The sequence below is a fragment of the Panthera tigris genome, chromosome A3 (genome assembly GCF_018350195.1).
Source record: "Panthera tigris isolate Pti1 chromosome A3, P.tigris_Pti1_mat1.1, whole genome shotgun sequence".
Classification (NCBI taxonomy): Eukaryota; Metazoa; Chordata; class Mammalia; order Carnivora; family Felidae; genus Panthera; species Panthera tigris.
In genome coordinates this window covers 87,675,817-87,703,195 of record NC_056662.1, presented here as the reverse complement: position 1 = coordinate 87,703,195, position 27,379 = coordinate 87,675,817, and the positions used below count along the sequence as shown (strand labels likewise).

The 27,379-nt window shown below is 51.1% G+C and overlaps 1 protein-coding gene across 7 annotated transcripts in view; it reads right to left on the bottom strand.

Annotated features, from left to right (window-relative positions):
- Positions 1-2,184: 2,184 nt before the first annotated feature.
- DYSF (dysferlin) overlaps positions 2,185-27,379 on the bottom strand; it is a 224,096-nt gene continuing 198,901 nt past the window's right edge. For all 7 annotated transcript variants that reach the window (XM_042981697.1, XM_042981701.1, XM_042981699.1 and 4 more), the window contains 12 exons: positions 26,835-26,926; positions 24,048-24,218; positions 22,755-22,897; positions 20,732-20,871; positions 19,386-19,474; positions 19,023-19,118; positions 18,533-18,674; positions 14,222-14,321; positions 9,400-9,578; positions 7,830-7,939; positions 6,324-6,471; positions 2,185-2,453 (listed from right to left, as the gene is read on the bottom strand). In XM_042981697.1, the coding sequence (XP_042837631.1) occupies positions 2,415-2,453; positions 6,324-6,471; positions 7,830-7,939; positions 9,400-9,578; positions 14,222-14,321; positions 18,533-18,674; positions 19,023-19,118; positions 19,386-19,474; positions 20,732-20,871; positions 22,755-22,897; positions 24,048-24,218; positions 26,835-26,926 (1,449 nt within the window). In that variant the 3' untranslated portion in view covers positions 2,185-2,414. The remainder of the gene's footprint in view (positions 2,454-6,323; positions 6,472-7,829; positions 7,940-9,399; positions 9,579-14,221; positions 14,322-18,532; positions 18,675-19,022; positions 19,119-19,385; positions 19,475-20,731; positions 20,872-22,754; positions 22,898-24,047; positions 24,219-26,834; positions 26,927-27,379) is intronic.

The window sequence follows — 27,379 nt, the reverse complement described above, 5'->3', positions numbered from 1 at the left end:
GACAAGATGAGAAGGCAGAAGATGAAGATGTATCTCCCTGTGTGTCCTTTGTTATTGGGGATAAAACTTTCCTAGAAACTTTCCCAGCTGCTTCCCATCCTCCATAACCACCACCACTGCTTCCCTTCAAGTCTCACTGGTCATAAATGAGTCACATGCCTCTTCCTAAGCCAATCGCCGGCCAGGGGAATAGCATCAGTGTGATGGTTTGATCTAATAAGACCCCTCCGGCTAGGACTAGGGCGGGGCTCCTTTCTCAGCACTTGGCCATGGAGAAAGCTGAACAGTAGGAGGATTCTTTCAACAAGGAGGAAAAGAGAGGAGGGTGCCACAGGCATAAAGTCAGGCCACAGCGGGTGGAGTGCAAGGTGTGGACAGGGAGACACAAATGCAGAGGATGCTTTCTAGAACTTTGTGAAGGGAGAGGAGATACCATAACTGCAGGGACACGTGACTCTGTCCTAAACACTTCTGAACTTTCTTGTCCAAAATTGACTTCATGAGTGGTACCAACGCTCATAAAGCCAGAAAATTGAGATTTATCCCATTTGGAATTTATCTCCTATCATACCTCACCCCACTCCCAGTCCTAACCAGTCAATCCTCTGGGCCTATCAAGTCAAATTTTCAGTTATTTCTGGAATCCGCTATCTCTACACCAAAGTTTCTCAACAGCAAAAGAAACGGCCGATTTGGACTGGATAATGATTTGGGGTAGGGGGTGGGGGCTGTTCTATATGTTGAAGGATGTTTAGCAGCTACTGGATGCCGGCAGCACCCTCACCCCACCCCACTCTCCAGTCGTGACAAAGACATCTCCAGGCACTGCCAAATATGCCTGGAGGGGTAAGGCTGCCCCTAGCTGAGAACCACTGCTCTGTGCCCACATGGAAATTCGTATAGATCTTTGAGCTAGTTTCTGGCTATGGCTAGTCTTCACACACTCTGTTCCCTCTATTGTCTTTTCTACTTTCTGCCCTTGACCCTGTAACCCCTGCTCATCCATCAGTGCACTAATTTATCTTCTCTTACTCAATGGTGAGATGTGGGAGGACAGGAACCACCTTTATAAACCAACGTTTATCTTGATCATTGCTGCATTTCTAGAGTCTAGCCCTTTGCCTGGTGCACAGATGGCCACACACACACACACACATTTCTTTAATGAATGAATGAAAGGCATGAATGAATTAATGAGTGATTGACTCCTGCCTGAACATTCAGAGCCTCCCTAGCTGGATGTTGAAGACTACTTCCAGCCTGAACCTCTCCTGAAGAGAGAATCACTCAGTGTTTGACATATAGTTCACCCAGAAGGGTCCAGGACATCAGCCCTGTGCCAATCAGGTGGGACAAGGCAGAGCCTCAGTCTGGGTCCCAGAGTGAAGAACAATGAAGAGCCAAGTGCCCTGGAAGGATCACTCTGGGGCCTCAGCGCCCGGGCCAGGGGAGCAGGCTCACAGCAGGAAACAGGAGAAGCCCTCCTCGGTAACAGAAAGGGAGGCAGCCAGGCCAGCCTCTGTGCTCCAGAGTTCCAACCCCTCAGGCGAGAGAGGCAGAGGCCTCTATTTTGGAAACACAATGTTTTCAAGCTCTTTGCTTTTTCTCTAAGTGTGTTTCTGCTGCCCCCATAGATTAAGCCTGATTCCTGCAGGAGACGACAGACACGCAGCTTCAGACCACAAGAAAAAGGTGTGTTTGTGCAGACCCGATCTCTTAAGCAGAGTAAGGAAGCAGAGGGACGGAGTCACAAGAAATCCCAAATGTGTAAAAGATAAGGTCACAGCTAAAGGTCCAGGAGCCCTCCCTACCTGGAGAGTTTCTGACCCAACCCTTTCCATGGTGACCCACTTATATAAAGTGCATCCTCTTCCAGGGCGTGGTCAAAGAAACTAGAAGGTACAGGTAACGGCCCACCTAAGCAGAGCACAACCTGGGAAAGGAGGAGGAGAAGCCTCAGTGAGGACGGGCAGGGGGTAAGGGGAAAGTCCTGGAGAACCAGAACAGCAAGCCTCAAAACTCACCCACCCCCGACCAGTCTTGTCAAAGGATAAAGTTCCACTCAGAATGCAGAGCCAGAGATGGCCCACACCCCACTCACACCCCACCCACCCAGACACATCCTCTACACGGTCACACCTCATTCAGCGACTATAGGGACACACATGCCAACATGGCCCTGTGGTTCAAACTGTTTTATACTGAAATACATATGGGCTGATCCAAAAAGGGCTGGTTTGAGGGGAAGAAAGAAATGATGAAGGGGGGGGTGATCCCAGGGCTCGATGTCACCAACGCTTGCAGCATGTGCCAGTCTGTCTGTCTGTGTCCCCTGGCAGGCCGGCCAGGCCTAGAGTTCTGGAAGAGCTCAGCTAAGCTGGGTGGATAAGGCAGCCAGTCCTGGGCCAGAGTCCTCAGCTGAAGGGCTTCACCAGCTTCATGGCAGCATAGTTCTGGAGGGAGGGAAGAAGCAGGGACATGTGACAACAGCTGCCAGAGGGGCCAGAGCTGGGAAAGGAGGCTCACCTACTCAACCACCTGCCTATACCTTACCCTAACCACCCCCATGCCACACTCAGCTCAACACCCCACCTCCTGGCCCTCTGGCCAATCACACAAGCCCATCCCCCTCCAAAATTCTGCTTGCACCCTCCAACCTGCGGCCGCAGCTACCCAAATTGCTGTCTTCTCCCCCACCAACCCAAGGCCCACTCCAATGTTCTAACCACCTGTCAAAAAGATTCTGATCATCTAGGGCCTGGTCAGGGCAGGCCTGCCCTGGCCTCTTCCATCAGACAGGTGGCCTGAAGGCATGGCCATGATTCTCCCCATCCCCCTCCCATACACCCCCGACATGGGAACCCACATGGGCTCATTGGCCACCACACTTCTGTCCAGAAAACAGAGAAAGAGTGTTGGGGGTGGGGTGTACGGGGATGATCTACCATGCAGGTCAGCACCAGAGATGGGTCACCCCTGATTAAGCCCTGCCTGATGTAGGACTGACAGGAATCTCCCCTCCCCACTCCTCCCCCCAAAAAACCATGAAAACACATACAACACAACACAAGACTCCTAATTGGGACAGTATGTTCCCCAGCGCCGGCCCGGGAAAGCCAACTCTGGAAACAAAGCCGCCGCTCCTTCCCCGCCAGATCGCCTCCTGCCTCCCTACGCTGGCCCTGCTCCCGGCTGGCTCTGGTGGGGGGGGGGCGGGTGGGGGGGGGGTGGAGCTGGTAGGAATCAGAAAGGCTGCCCTCCATGTCCCCCTCCCAGGGCAATTTCCAAGAGCATGGGAAGTTAGGCCAATTGGAGGAGAGCAGCGGTGGCTTTGGGCCCCTCTCTACCAGGCCCTCTGCCCCCAAGGCCTAAAGGCCAGGTGAGGGTCTGGGACCCACCAGCTAATTGAGCGACTTGGCTGGAGGAAAGCAGGATTTACCCAGGTGGTAGCAAAGACCTACAGACAAAAACAGTGTGCAGCCTCAGGCCTAGGCTGCCCAGACCCCTCACCTAGGATCTGACCCTCACAGAGGGTCAGAGTTGGTATTTTAAAGAGGGCAATTTCCAGCAGGGCTCAAGGAGAGTGAGGCCATAGCTGGGGGATGAGACCGGGGAGGGGCTCTGACCAGGGCTACTGGCCAAAGTGCTCCTCTGCTCCTGCCCACAGGGCCTGGGGCTAAGGCTGCCCCAGAGACGAGGAAGGACCATAGGCTGACACTGACACTCTCCCTCTCCTGGCCAGGTAGTAGGCCTTCTTTCCCCAGGCCCCTGAAGTGCCACCCAAGTGCCTGGCAGAACAGGGCCCAGCTGGCCAGGGGCTGGAGCTAGTCACACAATGGGCAGTGGTGACACTTTGGACTCGCCCCTGCTGGATTGACGTGCAGCACCCTCAGAGAAGGCAAAAGAGCTCCCCTAAGCACAGTGCTGTCACAGCAGGACAGAGCAGTCCTAGCCCAGCCTCCCCCTCATGAAGAGAGACTTGCCAAAGCCAAAGTCACACAGGAAGTCACTGGCAGAGCCAAAATCTAGCCAACATCTGACTCTAGGCACAGAGCTCTGTCCTGCACAGCAGTGAGTCACAAACCTCAGTATGTCCAGGGCAGATTCCCCTCCGCAGACCCAGGGCCAGTCCAGGTCTCTGCATTTCTAACCAGCTCCCTGGAGCTGTTGCTCCTCCTCAGACCACCTCCTTGAGCAGCAGGGGTCTGCACCAGCTCTCCTTTGCCTGAACTCCCCTGGCCTGAGCCTCAGGATGGAGGTACCTGAACAGTACCCTGTCCCTCGTTCACGGGCTCCATTGTGTTTCCCGGAGAGCCACAGAGCTCCCCAGCAGCACAGAGCTCATCGCCTTCTCATTCATCCCCACAACACTCCCTCACCTCCTGGACACACACCCTGTGCTTAGTGAGGTCTTCACCTGAACTGGGTGGCATCCGGATATACCCAAAACGAAAGGAAGTGAGCCTGAGGACAGGTGGGCAAGAGGAACCATGCCTCCCTGACTTGGCAACCTGGGCCTGCCCAAATAGGGGGAAAACACTGAGGCAGAGTCCTGGGCCTGACTCCTGATGCCAGGCCACCACATTCGCATGTGCCCTTCCATGGTCTGTGATTTTGTGATTTTGTCTTCCTTTACTTCAAAAGGGCCCCCAAAACTGCACATGTTTCAGGGCCCTACAGCCTGGACCCTCCCCTAGACCACGGCCATATTTAGCCAATTGGCCATGACTCTTCCTGGAACACCTTTCAGCCTGGTGCTCCAGGTGAGCACAGCCAGCTTAGAGGGCCTGGCCTGCAGCCCGACACATCAGCCATTCTGGCTCTAGACCCTTCTTTGTCACTTACGGCCCAGAGAGTAGAGGGAGCCTGGACTTCCAGACCAGACAAAACCCCTGCTATTCCTCACAGTCCATGATATTAGGAACTGAAGCAGATGGCTTTGTGGTTTTAACTGTCTTCCTGGAGGAAGGTGTGTGCTGCTCATATAAGGCCCCGCCAAACACAGAGGGAGAGAGCTCTCCATTCTCCTTCTCCTCCTAGAGGATTCACAAAGCAAAGAGCACACAGACAAGTAATTCCCAGAGCAGACTGCCCACTGTGGGGACAGTGCCCTTGGCTGGCAGCTTGGTGCTGACCAGGACTGAGGTGCATGGTGGCCGGCACCGTGGACTCGGAGCTGTCTACAGATTGCTGTGCAGACGTGAGCCAGTCCCTTCCCTTCACTGGCTGTCTGTTTCTTTGCATTAGAATCAGGGTGACATGGGGTTGGTTATGCCATTCTCTCTACTTTTATATCAGTTTGAAATTTTCATATGAGAATTTTTTTTTAATTTAGAGAACATTAAAAATCAGGAATTAGCTAGGGGCACCTGGCTGGCTCAGTCGGTTTAGTGTCCTACTTCGGCTCGGGTCATGATCTCGCAGTTTGTGAGTTCGAGCCCCACTTTGGGCTCTGTGCTAGCAGCTCAGAGCCTGGAGCCTACTTTGGGTTCTGTGTCTCCCTCTCTCTCTCTGCCCATCCCTCAGTACTCTGTCTCTTTCTCTCTCAAAAATAAATAAAAACATTTAAAAAAAAATCAGGAATTAGCCTGAGAACACTTCAAAGTCTGACGTTCCAGAGACACAGTGGGATGGGGGGCTGGAGCATCTTTGGGGCTCCCCTGATGAGCTGTGAGGTTGGGGAGCACAGACAGGGAACACAGCCCCTGATACTTCTCCCTGGAAGGGGCCCAGTGAAGCTGGGGGTACATCAGCTTCACAAGAGTGGCCCCTACAGCTCTTTGCCAGGCATCAGCTGGCTTCTTACCAGTGCCACCAACGTTGCCCTGGTGAGAAGCTCCTGGGGCAGCCTCCTGCCAGCCCACACCTTCTCCCAAACCCAGCTCCTGGCAGGAGGCAGGACACACTCTATCAAGGTCCTCAGGTGGACACTAAGAGCCTCTCCCGGCCCTAGGGCCTCCCTTCCTCTGGACCTCAGCAGGTGCCATTCTTACAAACAGAGCAGACTTCACCTTTGCCCTGCCATCCACATACCCACTTACACACACTCCTTCAACAAGGTTCCCCTGCCCACCCCTGCCCAAGGTGTCTCACCTTCTGCCAACATTGACTACAGATTCTACGGGCTTGCTTAGGACAGCTGTATCTCCCCATTGAGGGCAAAAACTCAGTTTCTCTCACTGGACTAAGAGGAGGACTTTGTCCCAAGGGTAGGACTTTGACTCTACCAGATTGAAGACTCCCCAGAGTAGGGGCTATGTGTCCCTCATCAGGCCAGGGGCTCCTCCAAGGCAGTGTCTGGCCCTCCCCTGAGGCCTACTCACCGGGAAGGCATAGACGAAGATGCCCAGGAACAGCAGTAGGATGAAGAGAATGATGAAGAGAATAATGGCACACCGGAAGCGCCGCCATAGGATGAACTTCATAGTCTTGTATGGAGAGGTGAACCAGAGGAAGGAGGTATCAGGGCGCCTGGAAGGAAGACCCGAGAGGTCAGCAGGGCATCCCCCTACCAAGGCTGGCTTCTCCAAACCCTGCTCCCAGATCACCCTGGCCCTCCACCATTGGTCCTCAGAACCCACCCAGCCTCAGGGCCCCTAGCCCTTTTCCTGTGCCTCCCCTTGCCCTCTGAGCCTTTGTCACAGCATGAGCCTCACCCATGCTCCCCTCCTCTTCTTGGTGCCACCAAGCCCTATGTACCCTCAGAGACCCAGTTCTCAGCCACCAGCTCTCCTTCCTGACCCGGAACTTAATCACAGACTAGAGATTTGGGAGCCGGGCAGAGCCTCAAAGGGCTGCCGCATTAGGTGAGCTATGGCCCAGTTAGCCCCAGCTAAGCCAAACTACCTGCCTAGATGCACATGGCTGGTCCATGGTCAGAGAAGGATGGTGGGACATGAACCCAGAAAGCTGATTTTCTCTCACTCACAGCCAAGAACCTCAACACCTTCCCCTAGGTCATCGTCCAACTTAAAGAGCATGCAGGATGCTGTGTCTCAATACTGGCTGTTTTAACATCACAGTGCACACCACAGGACATACAAGGTCTCTCTCGCTTTCCACCCAGATCCCAACATCCTAGGGCAGGGACACCTCCCACAGCCCTGCCGGCCCCATGGACTAGGGATAGCACCGAAATCAAGTGGTCCATCTGTGTCTAGTCTGACCTGAGCTGGGCTGTGGGGAGGGACCCAGCAAATGCAGCTGTCTCCACTGCCCCCACAGCCGTCCTCCTGTCCCTAATAACCGCTTTCGAACCTTCCACATCCACTGGGTTGGTCTACATCCTTAGGGGCCTATGAAGTAGGGAAGGCAGGGACTCACAGATGAGAAAATTAAGACTGAAAGGCCATTTGAAAGCCACATTGACATCACAGGTGAGCCACAGAAGGCAGCTTGGTCAAGGTAAAAACCTTGATTGGGCTCCAGAGCCAATCAAAACAGGTGTGAGAATTTTAGCTTCACCACTTTCCTAGTGTAATGACCGCTATTTAACTTTGTCAACATGATTTCCTCATCTATAAGATGGGAATAGTAACAACACACCAGGGAAGGTTCCATTCTACGCCATATACATACCATGTGACCGCATGCTCGGCACACAACCAACAGCTACCCAACAGTCTCTGCTTCCTGAATGAGCTGAGGAGCCTGGTGTGCCCTTGAATGATGCCTGTCATCTGCTCCTAACTTACCATGTGGCTTGAGACAAGTCACGCCCCACTCTGAGCCATGTGGGCCTTGTGACCTCTGCATGGCTATGCAGTGGTTGTCTCCTGGACCACACCTCCCAGCCCCCTGGCCATCAGGGGTAAGGAGTGGGCACTAACCTTGGGTCCTCGAGCTTAGGGTTCATGTTGGGTTCATCCCGGCCCTGGCCAGCAGGCCGCTCCTCATGCTCACTCTCTGCTACAATCTCCAAGGTCATTTCCAATTTCCCCTGAGGAGACAGAAGGGACCTGGTCAGAGCACAAAGGCTCTGCCCCATGGCTTGGAGAGGAACCCGGCCAGACATAAGAGCCACTGTATTATTAAAGAAAGAAAGAAAGAAAGAAAGAAAGAAAGAAAGAGAGGAAGGAAGGAAGGAAGGAAGGAAGGAAGAAAGAAAAATGATATAGGGTTGATCTGATCACAAAAGCACTACTGCTCCTTGCAGAACATTTAGAAACTACAGAAATGTATAAAGGAGAACGTCACCCATACTTCCACTATGTGGAGATAAGCACCGTTTGTATTTTTATGCATCACAACTATTTTCCTCTGCAAGTATATGAAATACCTCACTGTGTATATAGAGTTCTAGAGCTTGCTTCTTTCACTTAGAAATATATTATGTTTCACTATATAATTATATATTCTTTAAAGTTTGCTTTTTAATGGCTGTAAAAACATTCTATGGGATGGTTGACCACAATTTATTTAGTAAACCACTTATTTTGGTTCATTTAGGTTGTTTCCAACTCTTTGATGTTATAAATAATGCTGCAAGAAAACACCCCAGAGCCTACATTTTTAATTGTGTCTGTTTATTTCTTTAGGAGAGATTTTTAAAAGTGGGATGACAGAGTCCAAGGGCATAAATATTGTTAAATCCCTGGCTATATATTACTAAATTGCTTCCCTAAATGGTAAAACCATTAGCCCTCCCAGCAGAAATAAATGAGGGGTCTGTCTCTGCGTCTTCACTAGCAATGAGCATTTAGATTTTTTAAATGTCTAATTTAATAGGCAAAAAAATGTTTTCACATTTAAAATTATTCCTTTAACTACTGGGGGAAATGAACCTTTTTTTTAATGTTTAGTGGCCATTTATACTTCTTTTGTGTATTATCTACATATGCATGCTCTTTGCTCATTTTTCTTTTGAGGTGCTAATATTTCTTAATAAGTGTTCCAATTCCTTCTTCAACAAGAGTATTTTATTTCAAGGTCCACTTTAGAGGTTGGCTGGCTGCCTGTGGTTTCTCAGTAAGCTGTCAGGGATTCACTTCCTCTCCAGAGGAAGGACTGTTCTCCAGGGTGTCACAGCAGCCCTGAGCAGACCTCTGGGCCAGGAGAGTAGTACAAGGATGGTCCCTGGTAGAATCCTGCTCAAATGGGAGAGGCACTCCCTCGGTTCTCCACAGGATGCCCAGGACACAGGGGAACCCAGGACACAGATCCCCAGACACCAAAGAGCAGAGTATAAATTAAACAGGATCTTCAGGAGGTAAGGGTATCTTTCCATTTAAATAGGCTTCCTGGGATGCAAGCCTCAAGGAGAGGAAGGCTGGGAACTGGAAGAGAAGAGGGACAGTGCCTTGAAAGACAGAGAGAGGCAGAGCAACACATATGGGCCCAGTGATATCTACAGAGGAAGCTACTTGGGCACCTGCCCTAAGCCAGAGGGAGCCGACTTACCGCCAGGATCTTCTTCTCGCCCTCTTCTGCAACGCAGGGCCACCAGCCCTTCACAGTTTTCTGTTCAAAAAGGGACACAAACCACTCTGGGTGGAAGGTGCCATCCAGCTGGTCCAAGGAGCATTTCTCAGCTGTCTTGGCAGGTTTGGGCATGTGGTTGAGGTCCAGCTGCAAGGAGCCTGAAGCAGAGAGAGGTTCTTTGGCCGACGGTTTCTCAATCACTGCCAGCCTAGGGCTCCCCCCGGGGCTGGGCAGTTTCAAGAAAAACTGCCACCTCCTCCACTTTGATCCATGGGCTTAGCCACGGGTCGCATCCCACAAACTCTCCATTTCCTCACCCATTGCCTCTCATTCCACATACACAGCTTCCCATTCAACTACTCACATATCCATATGCTCATTAATCCACCCTTACTGGTTCACCCTTTACGGGGCTTCCCACATGCTCCATTTCAGCTTACGTTGTACAGATCCATTCATTCACCCATTGTCTCTATCCATCCATCCATCCATCTTTTAAATTGCTTTTATTGTGGTAAAATATATATAAAGTTTGTCACTTTAGCCATTTTTCAATGTATAACGGAATGGTGTTAATCACATTCACAACATCATGCAACCAATCACCACTACTTATTTCTAAAACTTTTTCGTCCTCCCAAACAGAAACTCCGTACCCATTAAGCAATATCTCCCCATTCTCCCCTCCTCTCGGCCCCTGATACTCTCTAATCTCCTTTTTGTCTCTATGAATTTGCCTATTCTAGATACTTCATGTAAGTCGGATCATAAAATATTGGTCCTTTTGTGTCTGGCCTATTTCACATAGCAGGCTTTCCAGGTTCATCCATGTCGAAGTATGTTCTAGTACTTCATTCCTTTTTATAGCTGAACAGTGTTCCATGGTGTGGATGGACCACACTCAGTTTATCCATTCGTCTGTCAATGGGACCCTTGGGTTGTTTCCACCTTTGACTGTTGTGAATAGAGCTGCTCTGAACTTCGGCATACAAGTGCCTCAGTCTGGGTTTTCAATTTTGGGGGGTATATAACTAGGAATAGAATTGCTAGGTCATATGGTAATCTCTGTGTTTGGTTTTCTGAGGACCTGTCAAACTGTCTTCCACAGCAGCTGCACCATTGTACATTCACACCAGCATGTCTGAGGCTTTCCAATTTCTCCACATCCTCTCCAACACTTGTTGTTTTCCACTTTTCGTTTGTTTTTTTATAGCCGTCCTGGTAGATGTGAAGTGGTATCTCACTGCAGTTCATCCATCAGTTTTTTCACCTGCCCACTGATTTATCCAAGCGTCTTTATCCATCTTCCTATACTGTTTATCTACTCATCAATTTTAATCCATCAGCTCCCCGTATAGCTCCATCTATTTGGTTACACCATATGAAAATGGCATTCAACCATCTTTGACCTATAAAAGCAGCAATTTCATGTGGTTTCACCTAATCCAATCACAACAACACGGACGAAGTCAATGGGATTGGAGCATAAATTGCTGAAGGGATTAAGTGAGAGACAAGTCTAAAAAATGTTTTCTGAGGCCAAATTAAAGAAATTCTTGAATACCATGCAAAAGCGATTAGGACTTTTCAGTGTGGAATGTTCAGTTACTGTAAGTATCCACTGATTGGATCTATTGTTCTAGTTTTCTTTCTTCCCACTCATCCATTTATCCCTCCACCCACCCATCTGCTTTGATCTAACTATCTCCATCCCTCTATAGCTACCATTTGTTGAGCATTACATCTACCCATTAATCAGGCTATTATTCTATTCATTCGTTTGTTCAATTCTGTATCAGCGTTCATATATCTATCAACCCACCCACATGTCTCTCCATCTTTCAAGCGTAGATGAATGTTTATTTCCCATTTTAAATATGGTCCTAATATAATATTAAGAAAAAATCAGGATATTAAACCATACATGTGTGTGTGTGTGTATGTATGCATACACGAAATTATCCCAGCATGATCCACATATAAGACTCTAAGGAATCACAGTATTATCTCTGGATGGCTAGATTATAGATCTTAGCTATTACTTTTTTTTTAAAATAGTATTTTTAAAAAGCAAAATATGTAACTAGAAACACATTATGAAGGAGAAAAAAAGTGCTAGTTTTAATAGTTTTATTTTTATTTTTAAAAACAAAAGATGAGCCCATTTAGTTTTATTTGAACACCATTTTCTCATTCAGTAAAAATGCAGCTTTCTTTGTTTTTCTTTTTAAAATTAATTCTCTAAAGCCTCATCTCATAAAGGAAAGATTGATAGAATGATGCCAAAAGAATTTTTAAGTCTGTAAGCAAAAAAGACTCCATAAAAAAATTAAATAGCAGCTGAAAAACTAGGAGAAATTATTTGGAATGTGTCCTTACTATATAAAAAGCTCTGAAAATCAAAAATGAAAGGTTAACAAGTTGAACAATACCATGAAAAATAAAATCCCACCAGTAATATGGATAATAAATACATTTTAAAGTTCTACCTTACAAGTAATGAAGAAATGCAAGTAAAAAATTAAAACAAGGTGTTAGATTGGCAATTAAAAAAAAATTTTTTTTGGTAGCAAAAGTTTGGAGAAAATGGCAACCTTATCCAAAAAGGGCACAGGTGGGAGTAAAATGTAAACATAAAAATGTAAAAATATTCTAGAGAGCATTTGAACAAAGTATTTCAAAAATCACGAAAATGTATAAAGACCCTGACAATCTACTTCTTACAGTTCGGGAAAAATATGTACAAAGCCTTCAGAGATGTGTGCCGGAGGGTGTCACTCACACTGTTAGATCTAAAGATGAGCTGAGTACCCACCAAGAGAAAATAGGCAGAAGAGGGTCCACCAACAGGCAGGAATTAAGCACGATGATGCAGATATAAATGTAGGCAGAAAACTGCCAACAGAAAGGATGTTATTGAAATATTAAGTTTTCCCCAAAAAACCAGGATATAAAGCATATGTGTGATAAAAACTCATTTTGGTCTCTCTATATGCCATGTATGATTACACATATGTATGTATAAATACACATGTAATATACATGTGTTTGCTTATATATGAAATAATATATGCCAAAATATTAGTGGAGGTTATCTCTGGGTAGAGAAATTGTAATACATAAGTAAAGGGAGACATTGTTGATCTACATTTTCTGTTTTTTCTACAGGAATTATGTATGGCAGGAGAATCAATAAAATAACGGAAGTCCCATCGATGCCCTGATTTTGACAGGCTGACTCTTTTACAGTGAAGTTTTGCAAAAGTCCCCCCATCCTCTGAGGGCAGGTGACCAGGCCAGGAGTGACAGGGGTGGGGTGGGGAGTGGAGAAAGCAGCCCTCCTCCTCACCCCTGCTGGGGCTGCTCCTCAGAACGTCCCTGCAGGGGCCCAAGGGTTCAGCAAAGACCAACTCACCTTCCTGCAATCAAGGGCCACCCAAGAAGGGCTCCAGTGATCCATCCAAAGCTGCCCTGTTCCCAAGTGGCAGAGTGGAACAGGAACCCAGGACTGCCTTTCTCACAAGGCTCACTTCTTTTTTTTTTTTTTTAACGTTTATTTATTTTTGAGACAGAGAGAGACAGAGCATGAACGGGGGAGGGTCAGAGAGAGGGGGAGACACAGAATCCGAAACAGGCTCCAGGCTCTGAGCTGTCAGCACAGAGCCTGACGGGGGGCTTGAACTGACGGACCGCGAGATCATGACCTGAGCCGAAGTCAGCCGCTTAACCGACTGAGCCACCCAGGCGCCCCTCACTTCTTTTTTTAATTGAGTTAAAACTCACATAACATCAAATGTACCATTTTAACCATTTTTATGTGTAAAACTCGGTGGCTTTAGGATATTCAGAGTTGTACCGCCACCAGCGCTATCTAATTCCAGAACATTGTCATCACTCCCAAAAGAAACCCCATCCCCATCAGCAGTCACCCTCAATCCCCTCCTCCCAATCCCTGGCAAGCACGAGGCTACTTGCTGTCTCTGGATTCGTCTACTGCAGACGATTCATATAAATGCAATCATACAATATTAGTCCTTTTGTGACTGGCTTCCTTTGCTTAGCATGTTTTCAGGGTTCATCCGTGTTATAGCATAGATCCGTATTTCATTTCTTTCTATGGCTGAATAATATCCAATTGTATGGCCAGACCACACTTTCCGGGTAACTCTTACGGTTGTGACAGGGCTGTTACTCACAGTCCCACCTGCTGGCCCGGTACAGCCATCCTCCTCACCCCACATCTCACCCTGTCTTTACCACATCCTTCAGCCCAGCTCAGGTTTCTGCACTCTTCTCCCCCACCGGAATCCTGCCTGGGGGCTTGGAGGATGGAGCCGCGGTGGCTCATTCACTCATCACTCAGGCACAAGGGTGAAGACTGACTTGAGCCCCCCACTACTTGGGCCCAGTCTGCCCAGTCTAGACAGGGGTTGAGGTGGGGGCATCCTGTCAAGTGTGAGGCCAGACAGCCAGCGACAGCCAGCTCATGCTTGCGCTGCCTTCAAACCTGTGCTTTTCCTCTCTTCCTTACCTACCTGACTCATACCATCCAACGTAGCCCAGCGTTCAAAGCCACCTCTGCGGACAGGCAGTTCTGACCATTCAGGCACTGCTCTGTGTCGCAGACTTTACTCAGCACCAGGGAGCAGTGACCCTGAGCAACCTGAGGACAGGAAGTAAGACCACTCCGGCCAGCCTCCCAAGAGTGGCAAGCACAAACACACACACACACACACACACAGTGGGGGTTCTGGGTCAACTCCCAATGTGCAGGATGGTGCTGACCAGAGACGGTGCTCACCTAGAAAGTCGTCAAAGGAGAACTTGTCATTGTCCCAGATCTGAAATATGACTCGTGCTGGGATTTTGCTCTCAGTCTTGTCCAGCCTCCAGAAAGCATCCTGGCCCAGAGGAGGAAGCAGGGAAGCAAGATTAGAGAGAAACAGTGGTCCCTTCCAGCCTGGAAGGCTTCCTGGAGGAGGCAGTGAATGGGACATCTCTTAGGGATTTGCCAGAACCAGGTCTTGGTGGGAAGATTGCTAAGATCCCAGCCGACAGTATTCAAGGACCCAGGAAGGACCCATGCAGGCGGACTTCACATGAGGTGGCTCCTTTAAGTCTCCCAAGTCCACGGGCAGAGGCTTTGCTCCCATTTTACAGATGATGAAGCGCAGACTTGGAGAAGTTAAGAATTTGCCCAAGGTCTGACAGCTAATAATAATAATATTAATCTGCACTTCCTATGTGCCAGCCTTTTACCACTATGAGCTCATTTATCCTTCCAACGAGCTATATGGGACATGCTGCTGGCCTTATAGCTGTCAAAACCAGAGCAAGTAGCTTGCCTGAGTCACACCGCTAAGCATTGAGCTGGGATTCAAACCCAGGCGGTCAGGTTCCAGTCCTGCTCTCGCCTCTAAATCCTGCTTTGCCCATGTGCTCTTAGGGACAGGGTTGGCTGGCTGGGAACCTGGGGCCCCCCACCCAACCCTTGCTGTCACCAGAAGGATCCCCCTGACACACTGGTGGAAGGAGCTGACACCAGGGGACGGTAACCCCAGCTCCTCCCTCAGCATGGCCACCCACCCCATCTTTACCTCCAAGAGCTTGCCCTGGAGCAAATCAAAAGCCCCAGGTGCTGGCAAGTTCACCACCTTCCTGCTCTTCCTACTCCACCTCCCTCAGACCACTTAGCCTGGACCAGTGTTATCCTGGGTTTCGTCCCACAGAGGCCTTGCAGAGCAGCTGAGGGGTAAGGACGGGCATGCTGAGGCTTGGGTTCACCCCTGAATCCAGCCACGCTTAACCCAAAGGACTGTCACTGGGGCTTTCCTGCTCCCGCTTGTCCTCTGTCCTCTTGCTGGAGCTTCTGCTGAGTGAGTGGTAAGGACAGGAAACATTGTGACGATCCTACAGGCAATGGACATAGGATCTTCAGACGTCCTGAGTGCCGGGTCACAGTAGGGGCCTGGACAGAGTCCTGGGGGACAGACTATGGGGAGTCGGGGAGCACTCGCTGATACAGAGGCTTTGCCTGCCCCCGGGCGCCCTGTACACACAGGCTTGCACCAGCCAGGGCTCTGCCTGCTGTGTGGCCACCCCAGGTCACGTAGACCCATGGGGCTCCTGAACCAAAATCCATGCCCTGTGAGAAATGGTCACCTTGCAAAGCACACGACTGCAGCTTGGACTGCTGCCTGATTTGGCGAGGGGCTCAGGCCCCCAGCTGGCCCCTGTCTGGTGCCTCCCCTCTTCCGGGCCCCAGCCCTCCTGCAGGTGCCTCCCTTCTCTGGCGGGGCTTTTATGGCCAGCTCCGCAGGCCCGCCTGCACAGGCCGCCAGCATCCTCCATTCCTCCGCCCGGCCTGGTTTATGGGCTCAGTAATGAGCCAGAGGTTCAAACGGCCCCTGGTGGGAGCAGCTGGGCTGGGGCTCCAGCCTGGGGAATGGCCCCCCAGGTCCCAGGCGCTCATTACGCTCCCGGTCTGGGCCCTTTTACTAGCTGTTTATTTGCAGGGTGGGTGCCTGACGCGCAGGCAGGCCCCAGTGGGTGTGCTGGGCTCCAGGTGGGGAGCCAGGCCGGGGCAACCAGCGGTGGTTCAAAGCAGCCGGATGAAAGGAGACCTTGTGCTTTACGACAGTCTCGTCTGGTTAATGGGGTCCCCGGAGGGCCTGCCAGCCAGAGGCCCCGAACCCCTCGGCAGAGGGCTGGCTCTGCAGCAGAACTGGGGAGCCCAGAGGCTGTGCAGTACCTCCACACCGTCCCACCCCCAGACTCAGTCCTTCGGCCCAGGCCAGCTCATTGGTGCCTTGATATGGGCACAGCTCCACCTGCCTCCTGGGCCCCTTCTCCCACAAAGGGACCAGCTAGCTCTTCCTGGGTCAAGCCAGTTCCTCCCTCACTCTCCTGGTTGACTTCAGAGCCCCCTGGAGTCTGTTTCTCAACCTCCTCTTCTGACCTCCTCCACCCCTACCTCCAGCTACCCTCTCTTGGAGTATGGTACCCCCCAGAATTCCATTCCTCTTGCCAGCCTGGGGGCCTCTCCTGGACTCCCTGACCCCTCTTCCTTCTCTCTACCCCAGCAGCCCTGGTGGCCTTCTCGTTCTTCCAGGGCTAGCCCAAGCCTATGGGTTGTGCCATGGTGGGTCAGCCCAATTCTCTTCTTCTTCCTCGCCAGTGCCTGTAATACCGAGATGAAACTCCATCATTGCCAGAATGGAACCACCTCAGGTTCGTAACCAGCAACCCCAGCTGGGCCCTCAGAACTTCCAGGTAACTATCTCAGCATCACAATGAGCTCTCTCTCCATCTCCCTCTCCCTGTCTCTCCCTCTCTCCCTCTCTCTCTCTCTCTGCTCCCTCCCTCTCTCGGCACAATGGCTACTTCAAGCCTTTTTCACCTGTCTCATGTCACCTGCCTCAGTGCCAGGAGATTATCTCTCCTCCTACTTTGTAGCAAAAATAGAACCTCTGCTTCCTGTGACTCCTTGCCCATATCTCCACCTGTCACAATGAAGGGGGTGGTCCCACCTCCCATTTAAACAGGCCACTCTGCATCTCTCAGCCTCAGTTTCTCATCCACACCTGGCCCCTTGTATGCCATGCTGAGCACTGGAGATGGCATGCAGGATGCCTGAGCCCTCCCTTCCCCTTTCCTGGCCCCCACCCTCCCTCTGCCCACAGCAAAGAGAGGCAGCGTGTGTTTGATTTGGAGCTCTTCCCCAACAAATGCAGCATTTGCTTTGTTATGGAAACAACTTGTGCTAGACAAACACACTGAGCAAAGGCAAACGAGATTAAACCTACAAACAGGCTAGGCTTTCCTTGACGGCACAGAACCCAAGGCTGTTGCTAAATTCTGCCTGCTGGCAGGCACTATGCAGCAATCCCTGGGTGAAAGCATTCATTTAACCTTGTTTAACCCCCTTTGCTTTTCTGCGATGGTTTCAGAATGTTCCGTGGACCGTTTTGGTTTCTCTAAAATGCAGATGATCCCGTGTGTCAGGCTAGGAAGGGGTCATGCGGAAAGGTTGAAATGAACAGAGCTAAAAAGACCTAAGCAGCACGTAAGAAGTACATTCTGTATTTCCCTCCTTTAAGTCACTCAAGCATTCAGGAGAGAAATTGGCATCACAGAAGCTTTGTGGCTTGAAGCCTTAAGCCACCTCAGGAAGGAAATCGGACCAGTGGAACCTCAACACCAAAGCGGCATTCATTTAGTTGAATAGAGAACACCTCAAGATGGATTGGTTCTAGGTGGGATGCAGGTGGTCAGAAGCCCCAACAGGGGTGCCCCCTGCCTCCACTCAGCCCGTGCTCTGTGGACGCTCCCCAAGGGCAAGTGCAGTGCCACCAGAAAAGAGGCTGTGTGCCTCGGGATCTGCCTACTTTAGGAAAAATGAATTTGTTGCCCAGATAAGACCTAAATGGAGAGGTGCTGAGACACAGAACTTGAGGTCCCAGAACCCACCTCTGCCCTATGGCTGATGCACCAGGTCCGCCAGGTGCCTTCAGCCTGCAGTGAGGTCAGGGAGGAGGGCAACGGCTTCCGGCCTAGAAGACCACAGCTGCTCCCAGTAACTTTCCAGGTTGGACAGTGATCACAGGCACCAGACACAGAAAGGTGGGGAACAAGGCAGCAGGAAGGACTTATCTAAGCAATCCCCAGTCCTATGGAGAACCCAATCCATAGGCAAGGCTCCAGGGAAGCTCTCCCCCTGGGGTCTGCCCCACCACCCCTTCACTAGCCATGCTGGGCTTTCCTACAAGTGTTCTTCCCATTCTGACTTGTGACCCTTCACTGCTTGGTTTGTCTGGGGTAGGGAGGAAGACAGTAGTTTCGGGATCTGGACTGACCTACATAGGATGGTTGTGGCACTGGTGTGGGCATGGTTGTGGGGTGGTAGCAATGCTAATGAGGGCAACGGCGGTAGAGGTGGAAGAAGTGGGGGTGGGGCGACGAGCGACGGGGCTATGGCGGTAGTCATCACGTGGTGATGGCCAGGGGGATTCCAACACTGGGGGCAGTGGTGAGGGGTGATGATGGTAGGGCAGTCACACCGATCACAGAAAGCCCTGGGACTAGCACCACGGCGGATGGGAAGGATGCTCACCTTCTTAGAGACAGTGCAGACTTGCTCAGCTGGCAGGTAGTCAAAGGGGAAAATGAACCTCCAGTTAAAGTTGCCTTCACCTCCCAGGGAGCGATAATGCACATCCGTCTTTTGCTTGTGTTCTTCAAAGCCAACCATCCAACTAGACAATGTTTTAGAGAACATTTCTAATTAAGGCTTCCACCACACTCTGCATCCTCAACTTAGGCAGTTAAGAAGGTAAATGAACTTGGTAAAGGATAAAGCAGAAATAATTCCCAAGAAATCTCCATGAAGTACCAAATGTGCCATAAATTTTAAGGCCTTCCAACTTCTCTCTTGAGGGACATCCTCAAACTTTATACGTTCAACACAGAGATTTTTGCAAAAGAAGAAATATGGTAGGAAAACAATTCTGCAAGGGCAGAGACCACCCTCTTTCCACCACCCCAGAGGGAGCAGGGTAGCACCATGGGGCCAGGGACAGGCAGGAAGGGGCATGACTCCCCACCCTTTCACGTAAATATCGCTCATCTTCTCCCCCGTGATGCTGAGGTCATCCAGGATCACGTCCTTTGTGTTCCAGATAATACAGCGCAGGAAAAACCTGTGGAGAAGAATGGCTCAAGTCCACACGGGGTTCCCACCAAAGGGTGTGCAGTCCTTGACTGAGAAGCCAAGAAGCCAGCTCACCCAACAAGACCCCGATGCTTGCCTCCACCTGGGCACTTGGCCAAACACACACAAGAGCGGTACCCCGTGGCCCAAGTGGCCCCCCACCCGGCCTAAGAGTGACCTCCAGGTCCCACCCACAGCTGGCTGCAACCATTCTGCCACTCTGCTCAGCTCCAAGCCGATGGCTGGGGTAAGTCACCTTCTGGCTCTCCGTGGGGTGATGTTGAAGGGAGGTCCAGGCCTCCCCAGGGCCTTTGGAAATAGGTCGATCCACATCTGCAGCTTCCCCTACGGAGACATAACTCTGTTCTCTCCCCACCTTTTTCACTCCACCAAACCTACCAACCACCTGCTCTGTGCCAGATAGGCAGGGCACAGAACAGAGAACATCCAGGCCCTGCCACGGAGAGGCTCACCAGAACCCCAAAGAGGAGGTGCCCTACATGGGACTACAAGGCCGACTGCAGCAGTGAGCCCCCTGCCGCACAGGCTGATGACGTGGACCTGCGCCTTGGGGATCGGGGGTCAGGGCAGGCTTCTCAGAGACGATGATGTTTGAGTTGAGTCTCAGCATGCCAGACGGAAAAGGGGTGAGGGGCATTTCCAGCTGAGAGAATGACACACACGAAGTCATGGAGGGTAAGAGATCACAGTTTAGTCATAGGGGGTTCAGAGGATTTCCGCTACAGGAAACCACGCTACCTGCCACCCCTTGGCTCCTGTCCTCTCTGCAAGCTGGGTATTACTTCTGTCCCCATCTCATAGAGAAAGAGAAGGATTGAAGTAACTTCTCCAGGGCACATAGCTAGAGAATGAAAGCTCACATTTCAACACCTGCTGTGCCATTCTGGGGTGTCGGCAGCCCCGTACCAAGGAAGAGAGCTCAGTTCCAAACAGCAGAGATGATGTCCCCTGCATGTCTACGAAGGCACCTTCATTGCTACCTTGGCTTGTCTCTGCCCATAATCTTTTCTCTCCTCCTCCTCCTCCAAAACCTAGCCCCGACCTCACTTCCTCCAGGAAGCCTCCCAGTCTCAGCCCTGGGCCTGCTGCCCCTCTGCTCACCCTCCCTCTGCACGGAGGATGCCCTTGGCCCTCCTGGTGACTGCTCTCAGTGACAGCTCTGCCATTCTGTCATAGGGTGCCAGTATCCCTGTCTGAATTCCCCACTGCGGCCCAACCCAAGGCCAGCCACCTGGATGTCACTGACCAATGGTAGGGGAGCACATCCTGGGGCCAGGCTGAAACAGCGAGGCTTTTGAATGCCTCATGGGAAGTCAGAGGTCTATCCATGGGGATAGAGGAGGTGACTCGGGTTCTTCCCCAGGTCCTGAGGGCTGTAGATATCTGGGGGCAGGCGGGGGCAGGTCTAAGAGCTCCCCTCATGGGCTAACAGCAGTCACCACCCAGACTGTGGAAAAACATGTCAAGGAGGAACTGGCCAAATCTTGAGCTCCCCACTGGTGCCTCTGGCATATCCATGCTGTCCTTGGGGCAGGGCTGGCTGGGGGGCAAGGCTCAGGGGACCAAGGTTCACTGTCCTACCTGCTCAATGTCTGGCTGTAGGGGGCTGTAGAGGGGCCGGGACTCCACATGCTCAGGGACCAGGCCCTGCTGCTGGAGGACATACAAGGCCAGACGCTCTTCCACTGGGCCCAGGTGTGGGTTCGGGACCTTGCCAGCCTCTGCTCCAGAGAGAAGACAAAAAAGTTGCCGGAGCTGAGTGAGCAAGGGATGGTGGGGCTGCCTGGAGGCCTCGGGAAGCCCCTGACCATCCCCCTCCCCCTCCCCTTCAGCCAAGACATACTTCTGATCCACAGGTCTCACTCTCTGTAAGGGAAGCCTTGCTGTCCACTGGCTCCAGGCTTAAAATCCAGATTCTTCATTGCCATCATTTCTACCAAGCTTCTTCTGTAAAGCTCTTCCTCTTTTCCACCAATACAAACCCTCCCTGCCCACCAAAGCTCACCCCTTCCAGGAAGCCGTCCCCGACTGCTCCAAATTCTGAGCCTCAGCAACCTATACTCCCAGATTGGGCACCTAAGTCCTTTTAGTACTACCATTCTCTAGTTCACACAATCTGTTCTATTACCAGCAGTAGCTAAAATAATTGCAGTAATAGTGAACTAGAACAGGAATCAGGCACTGTTCTTCATAGATATCGAGTTCTATCCTTACAATAACCCTATAAGGTAAATGCTATTAGGCGCATTTTACAGATGACAGAAATGAAACACAGAGCAGTTACACAGCTGGTCAGCAGGACAGCTGAGATGACACCCTCATTTAGGAAGGTGCATGACTGGATGTGAACACCCTTCCCTATCCCCTCGTGCTTCCCAGGTACAGCTCCTCCCTGCCAGGGAGTGGGTTGAGCGCTGGTCCTGTGGATGAGATGAGGACACAGGGGTGGTTCTGACCCAGACAAGCCTGGCCAACCAGCCAGCAACATGAACTTGGAGCCCCCACGACAGAAGTTTTGACTGGAGGTAGGTGGATCCACATTTGTCCAAACACACATGTACACACACAGGTGTGTGCACCATGGTGTGCCCATGTTCACCAGCACAGATTCTCATGCACACACCAAACACACACACACACACACACACACACACACACACACACACACACCTATCAAGCCTGCTCTGCCCACTTCAATAGATGCCACAAAGGAAGCGGCACAGCACTGCAGAAGGAACACTGGGCCAGGAATCTGGTTCTGCCCCTAACCGTCTGGGTGACTTTGGGCAGGTCGTTAACCATTCTTGGGCTCAGTGGCCTCATCTGCAAAAATAGGCAGATGTCCGACCACACCATCAAGAGCTTTCTGGCTTTCCTTTCTTATGAGTTTATGACCATGAGCCCTGGTCCCTGTGCTAAAGTTGCTCACAGACTAGCAGAAGGAAATGAGACCACCCCGAAAACAGATGCACATTCTATGGGAAAGGAGAATGGGGGTTGGGTTAAGGGCTAATGGAGAGGAGCTGGCTCAGCCACGACCTAAAAGAGTCAGAAAAACAGAACGAGAAGGAGGAGGGGGTTGGGGATGAAGGAATCAAAGCCGCCTTTCCCCTTTTATAACCTCAGCACCAGCTCTGACATCAAATGTCCCTGAAACCAGCAGGAAGTGAGGGGCCCCCTGGGCCAGTAAACACCTCCGGGGAGTCTGAGCTGCTCCTGGTGGGCAGCGTAGGCCTGTGGACATCCCAGACACACAGGGAGCATGTGGTGGAGTTCTCAGGTGTGAGCACCGGGCAGATCCAGGGGCGAGGGTGGAGGCTTCGGGCTCTCTGGCCGCCCTTTGCCTGCTATGAGTGTTGGGGATGGAAGGAGGGATGGGTGGGGCGGGGCTCAGAAGATACCACGAAGGCCAAGCTGGCAACCTAGTGCAATTCACGTAGAAAACTGTTTCGCAGAAGTAGTCTGCACCCCAAACTCCAAGTACAGTCTGAGAAGCCAGAGCCAGAAGCAAACGAATCCTAACCACGACCTGGCCCCTGGCCCCGCCCTGATCCTGACGTAGAGGGAGAGCCCACTGTGGTTCTGGGGTCACGTGGCAGCTCACCTATTTCCTCAATGGCGTATTCTTTATCCTGAAACATCACGCGGTCTGTGTGGTACACAGGAGCCTTGACTCTGCGCTGCTGGCAGAAGAGGTGGAGGAGCTGGGAGGGGCGGAGCTGGTCCCTCCACTGGTTGGGTCCAGAGCTGAGGCCCAAACACAAGGCAAAGAAGAGACACTCCAGGGCACCGCCAAGGGCAGAGTGATGTGCACTACCCTGCGTACCACATGCACAGCATCACCCACCCTTCACTTTGACATGGGCGCCCTCACTCGCTGTGTCTGGGGCGCCCACTTTACACACAGAGAAACCGAGGTCCAGAGACGACGGGACTTGCTTAAATACTTACTGAGTTGGGGGCGGGGGGGCGGCGCGTGGGTGGCTCAGTCGGGTAAGCATCCAACTCTTGGTTTCAGCCAAGGCATGATTTCACGGTTTTTGGGTTTGAGCCCCATGTCAGGCTCCACACTGACAGCACAGAGCCTGCTTGGGATTCTCTCTCTCTCTCTCTCTCTCTCTCTGCCCTTCCCCTTCTCTCTCTCTCTCAAAATAATTAAATAAGCTTTAAAAAATAAATACTAAGTTGGAATCTAAATGTTTCTCATTTCCAGATTTAGAGAATCAGACCCCAACGAGACCCAAATTGGCAAGAAGTGGACAGGGGCTGTCCATACATGAGTTCACCTGACATTAACCCCCTCAAGCTCAACTGGCACCCATGTGTCCCACTGTCTGTCTCCCTTCACCTTTCTCTTCTTCTTCTTTTTTTTTTAGTTTTTTTCATGTTTATTTATTTTTGAGAGAGACACAACATGAGTGGGGGAGAGGGGGGCAGAGAGAGAGAGGGAGAAACAGAATTCAAAGCAGGCTCCAGGCTCTGAGCTTTCAGCACACAGCCTGGTGCAGGGCTTGAACCCATGAACTGTGAGATCACAACCTGAGCCAAAACCAGACGTTTAACTGACTAAGCCACCCATGTGCTCCTGCCTTTCCCTTCTTGATTCTTCCCTCTACAAGGCTCAGTAGTGTCTTAAGGAGAAGTGGATTACAACAATATGATGAAGAGCCAGATTCTTAGAGTCGGACAAACAGGTTCAAATCCTAACCCCACCATTTGCAAGCCATAATATTTCTGGGCCTCAGTTTCCTTATCTGTGCAATAGAGATAAGACCCTAATTGGATTGAGCAAGAGAACGCCTATAAAGTGCTAAGCACAGGACTGGCACACAGTAAGTGCTCCACATTTGGGGGGCAGGACTGTTGGCAGAGAAGCAACCAGCCCCCGTACACCTACACACAGTAGGTCTGTGGGAGTCCACAGCGAGCTCCAAACTTGGACAGCAGCCTATTCTCCAGGTCGATGACTGTCTCCCCAATCTTTTCATCTTTGGAGAGGAGGTCATAGTCATAGAGAGTGATCTTCAGGTCCTTCTCCAGAGGCAGAGTGCAGGTCAGCTCGAACATCCTGCAGGGAGCCCAGGACAGATGTCAGAATGCTGTAGGCTCCCTGATATTGTTGGACACAGCGGGTACTCAAGGGAGGGAGAGCAGGACAAGAGCAGGGGCTTGAAAGCCTTCCTTGGCCCCTTCCTCCCCTCCCAAGAGTGGTCCTGGGGTCTACCCTCCTGGGTCTCCTATATATCTTAAATTATTACCCCCAATGCTCTACTGATGCTGGGCTTTTCAGGGAGAGAGAGAGAGAGAGAGAGAGAGAGAGAGAGAGAGTGTGTGTATGCACATGCACACGTGTATCAGATGCTCCCAAATCATCTGCGCTGAGCATATGGTATGTACCTGCCTGATAAACCACAAAATGAACCAATGAATTGGAACAGAAAGTAAAAACTGAAGCTTCTACCAGGACAACCGGAAGCAAGAGATATAAAAGTGCCAGTGCTCTGGAATTTACCAAAAGGATGGCCCAGAATCCACTTTGGGGACACTTAGGGCTTCACACCTGCTTGCAGGGTGGGAAGAAGGAGGATCTGTGAAGAGACTTCTTGGGAGAGAGTTCCTGCTGTGCTCTGAGATCCCCATCCCCCATCCTGGTCAAAAAAATGTAAAGCCCCTTTCCCCCTGAAATAGTTCCCTGCAGGCAGGAGGCAGAAGCCTGGCACCCGACTCCCACTCAAGGAAGAAAAGCAGCTGGCAGCTGAGAGGAGGAGGAGAGCGAGGCTATACACTGCCCCCATCCTGGCTGGGCCACCATGATGCCCAAACGGAGCCACCCTGAATCCTACCCCACGGGACCTGGAGCTCCAGCAGTGAGACTCCAGGCCCATCTGAAAAGGGCCACCAGTAGAAGGACATAGCATCTGCCACATCGTGGGAGCTTCAGTGGGTGGGCTCAGAGACTTCTGGAAAGCACTCACAAGAAAATAAATCAGCTTTAACATCTGCCACCCAGAGAGTGCCCAGAAAACAGGGGCAATGAGCACATGGGGCTCTCCTCTCACAGGGGCTCCCCTAATCCTGGCCCTGCACGAACCAGAACCTCGGCAGCTAGTCTGGGATTGGCAGGAGACGTTAGACAGGACAGGGCGAGAGGCAAAGCCCCCTCCTTCCCTTCACACACACACCTACATGCTGCATGCATCTGTACCCAAAGTAGTACAGCTATACCCAGCTGGGAGAGGGGACAACTACCCTAGAGCCAGTCAGGTTCCTGATGGCACATGGAGGGGCATTCTGGTTACCACCTTCACACTGTGGGTTTAGGACAAAGCGACTGTGAACAAGTAAGCAGGAAAGTCACCTGCCTGCCCCGTTTCCACTCAGGAAATGAGGAAGGTAACCCCCATGAATAAATGTTTACAGGATATTGGCAGACAAAAACAAAGTTGTGTTTTCATTCAATTCCGTGAGTTGTGCTTGTTCAGCACGTGAGTTATACAAAGAGTTTCTGCACTCACTCTCCCACCTCGCCCTGGGCCCTGACACTCACCCCCGCCCCACTTGTGGAACCGGCCAGATCTTCTGCCTGGTCACCATTAGCCTGTGGTTCACGCAGGCCACTGGACCTCACCAAATAGAGCTCCTCCCACCTCCTTCCCTGTAGCCCCTCCCTCCCAGTCCAGCTTGCTGCTGGCTCATGACTGGCAGGACCGATTCACCTTCAAAACCAGCAATTCTCCAGGCTGACTAGGCCCTCGCTGCAGAGCTCAGTGACCATAGCTAAATCTATAGATACGGGTTTATGAATTCAATGCGTCATTTGACAACATCAAAACAACACATCTTCTCTTACCGATGCCAGAGAACTAGCCACCAACTTCCCTCTGTAACTCTTTCTCCAGCCTAAACAAGCTCACATCCAAACAGCAAGAAATTCAGGATGCCTGGGAGCTACTCCCATGCAGTGGGCGCGCATCCTTCCTTTCCCTGTTCTTAGATTTCAAGAAGCATTTTACTACCTTGCTCTATCTATCCGCTAGAGACGAACATGCAACAGAGAAGAGAACAATTAGTAAATGCAACATGGGATCCTGGATTAGATCCTAGAACAATAAAAAGACATTATGGGAAAACTGGCCAAATCTTAATAAAGTCTAGAGTTTAGTAAACAGGAATGCACCACTATCGATTTATTTTAAAGTTTTGACAAATAAGGCAGGGTTTGGTTAAGATGTTAATGGTGAGGGAAATTGAGTATAAAGGGTATGCAAAAATTGTACTATCTTTGCAACTTTTCTGTAAATCTAAACTTACTCGAAAGTAAAAACTAATCTAAGAAAAAGAATAATTAGCCAGTGCGCTCTGAGTTTCCATTCAGATTTCTGATCTTTGAGGTAACTGTTTATGTGATCAACTAGGAGCTTCTGCCAGGACTCGTGTCTTCAGCACATAGTGAAAAGCTAGCTGAGGTTACATCCCTATAGACACGCAAGATCATCAGAGCACAGCTTTGCTGCGGGACCTGGGGACTTCCCAGAGGCGGCCACATCTCCACGCTGAGGCGGAGGGGGGAGGCGGGGAGCGGGGAGGCGGGAAGCGGGGCAGGGAGAAGGGGTGGCAGGGCAGGGGTGGTGGCGTTATCCAGATTGGTACCTCCACCCCAGCACCCAAGCTGCCCCCAACTTACTTTCCAAACACAGGCTCCAGAGTACAAGGAATGTAGTTATCCTGGTCACTCACTGATTTCTTCCCTATGGAGATCTTGATGTAAGGATCACACTGAAGGAAGAGACAGAAAGACTTCAGTGAATTCACTTTCCCAGCACATCTCTAAGGCTTCTTCAGTCCTCTGCCTCCCGATGGGGTTAGGAGGCCAGCCATCAAGAAGCTGCCATACTGCCATCATGCCAGGCCAAGGGCCCCGTCCTGCGCACCGCCACACCGGTTGGCCCTGACATGGACTTCTAGTCATGGACCAGCAGTGGCAATGGGGTACCTGAGTCCTCCACACTCCCAAACCACTGCCCCATTGGGAGACGGTGGGTGAGGGCAAGGCTCATATCCTCAGAAACACAACGGCTGGTATTACACATGTGACTGAGCTAGCTGGGGTCCTCTCTGTGACCTCTGCTTCAACAGATTGAAGGGAAAGAGATGGCCAGACTTTATCAGCCCAGCCCAGCCAGCCTGGCCTTCCCCATGCCTCCTGCAAACACTAGCTCCCGGGAGCAG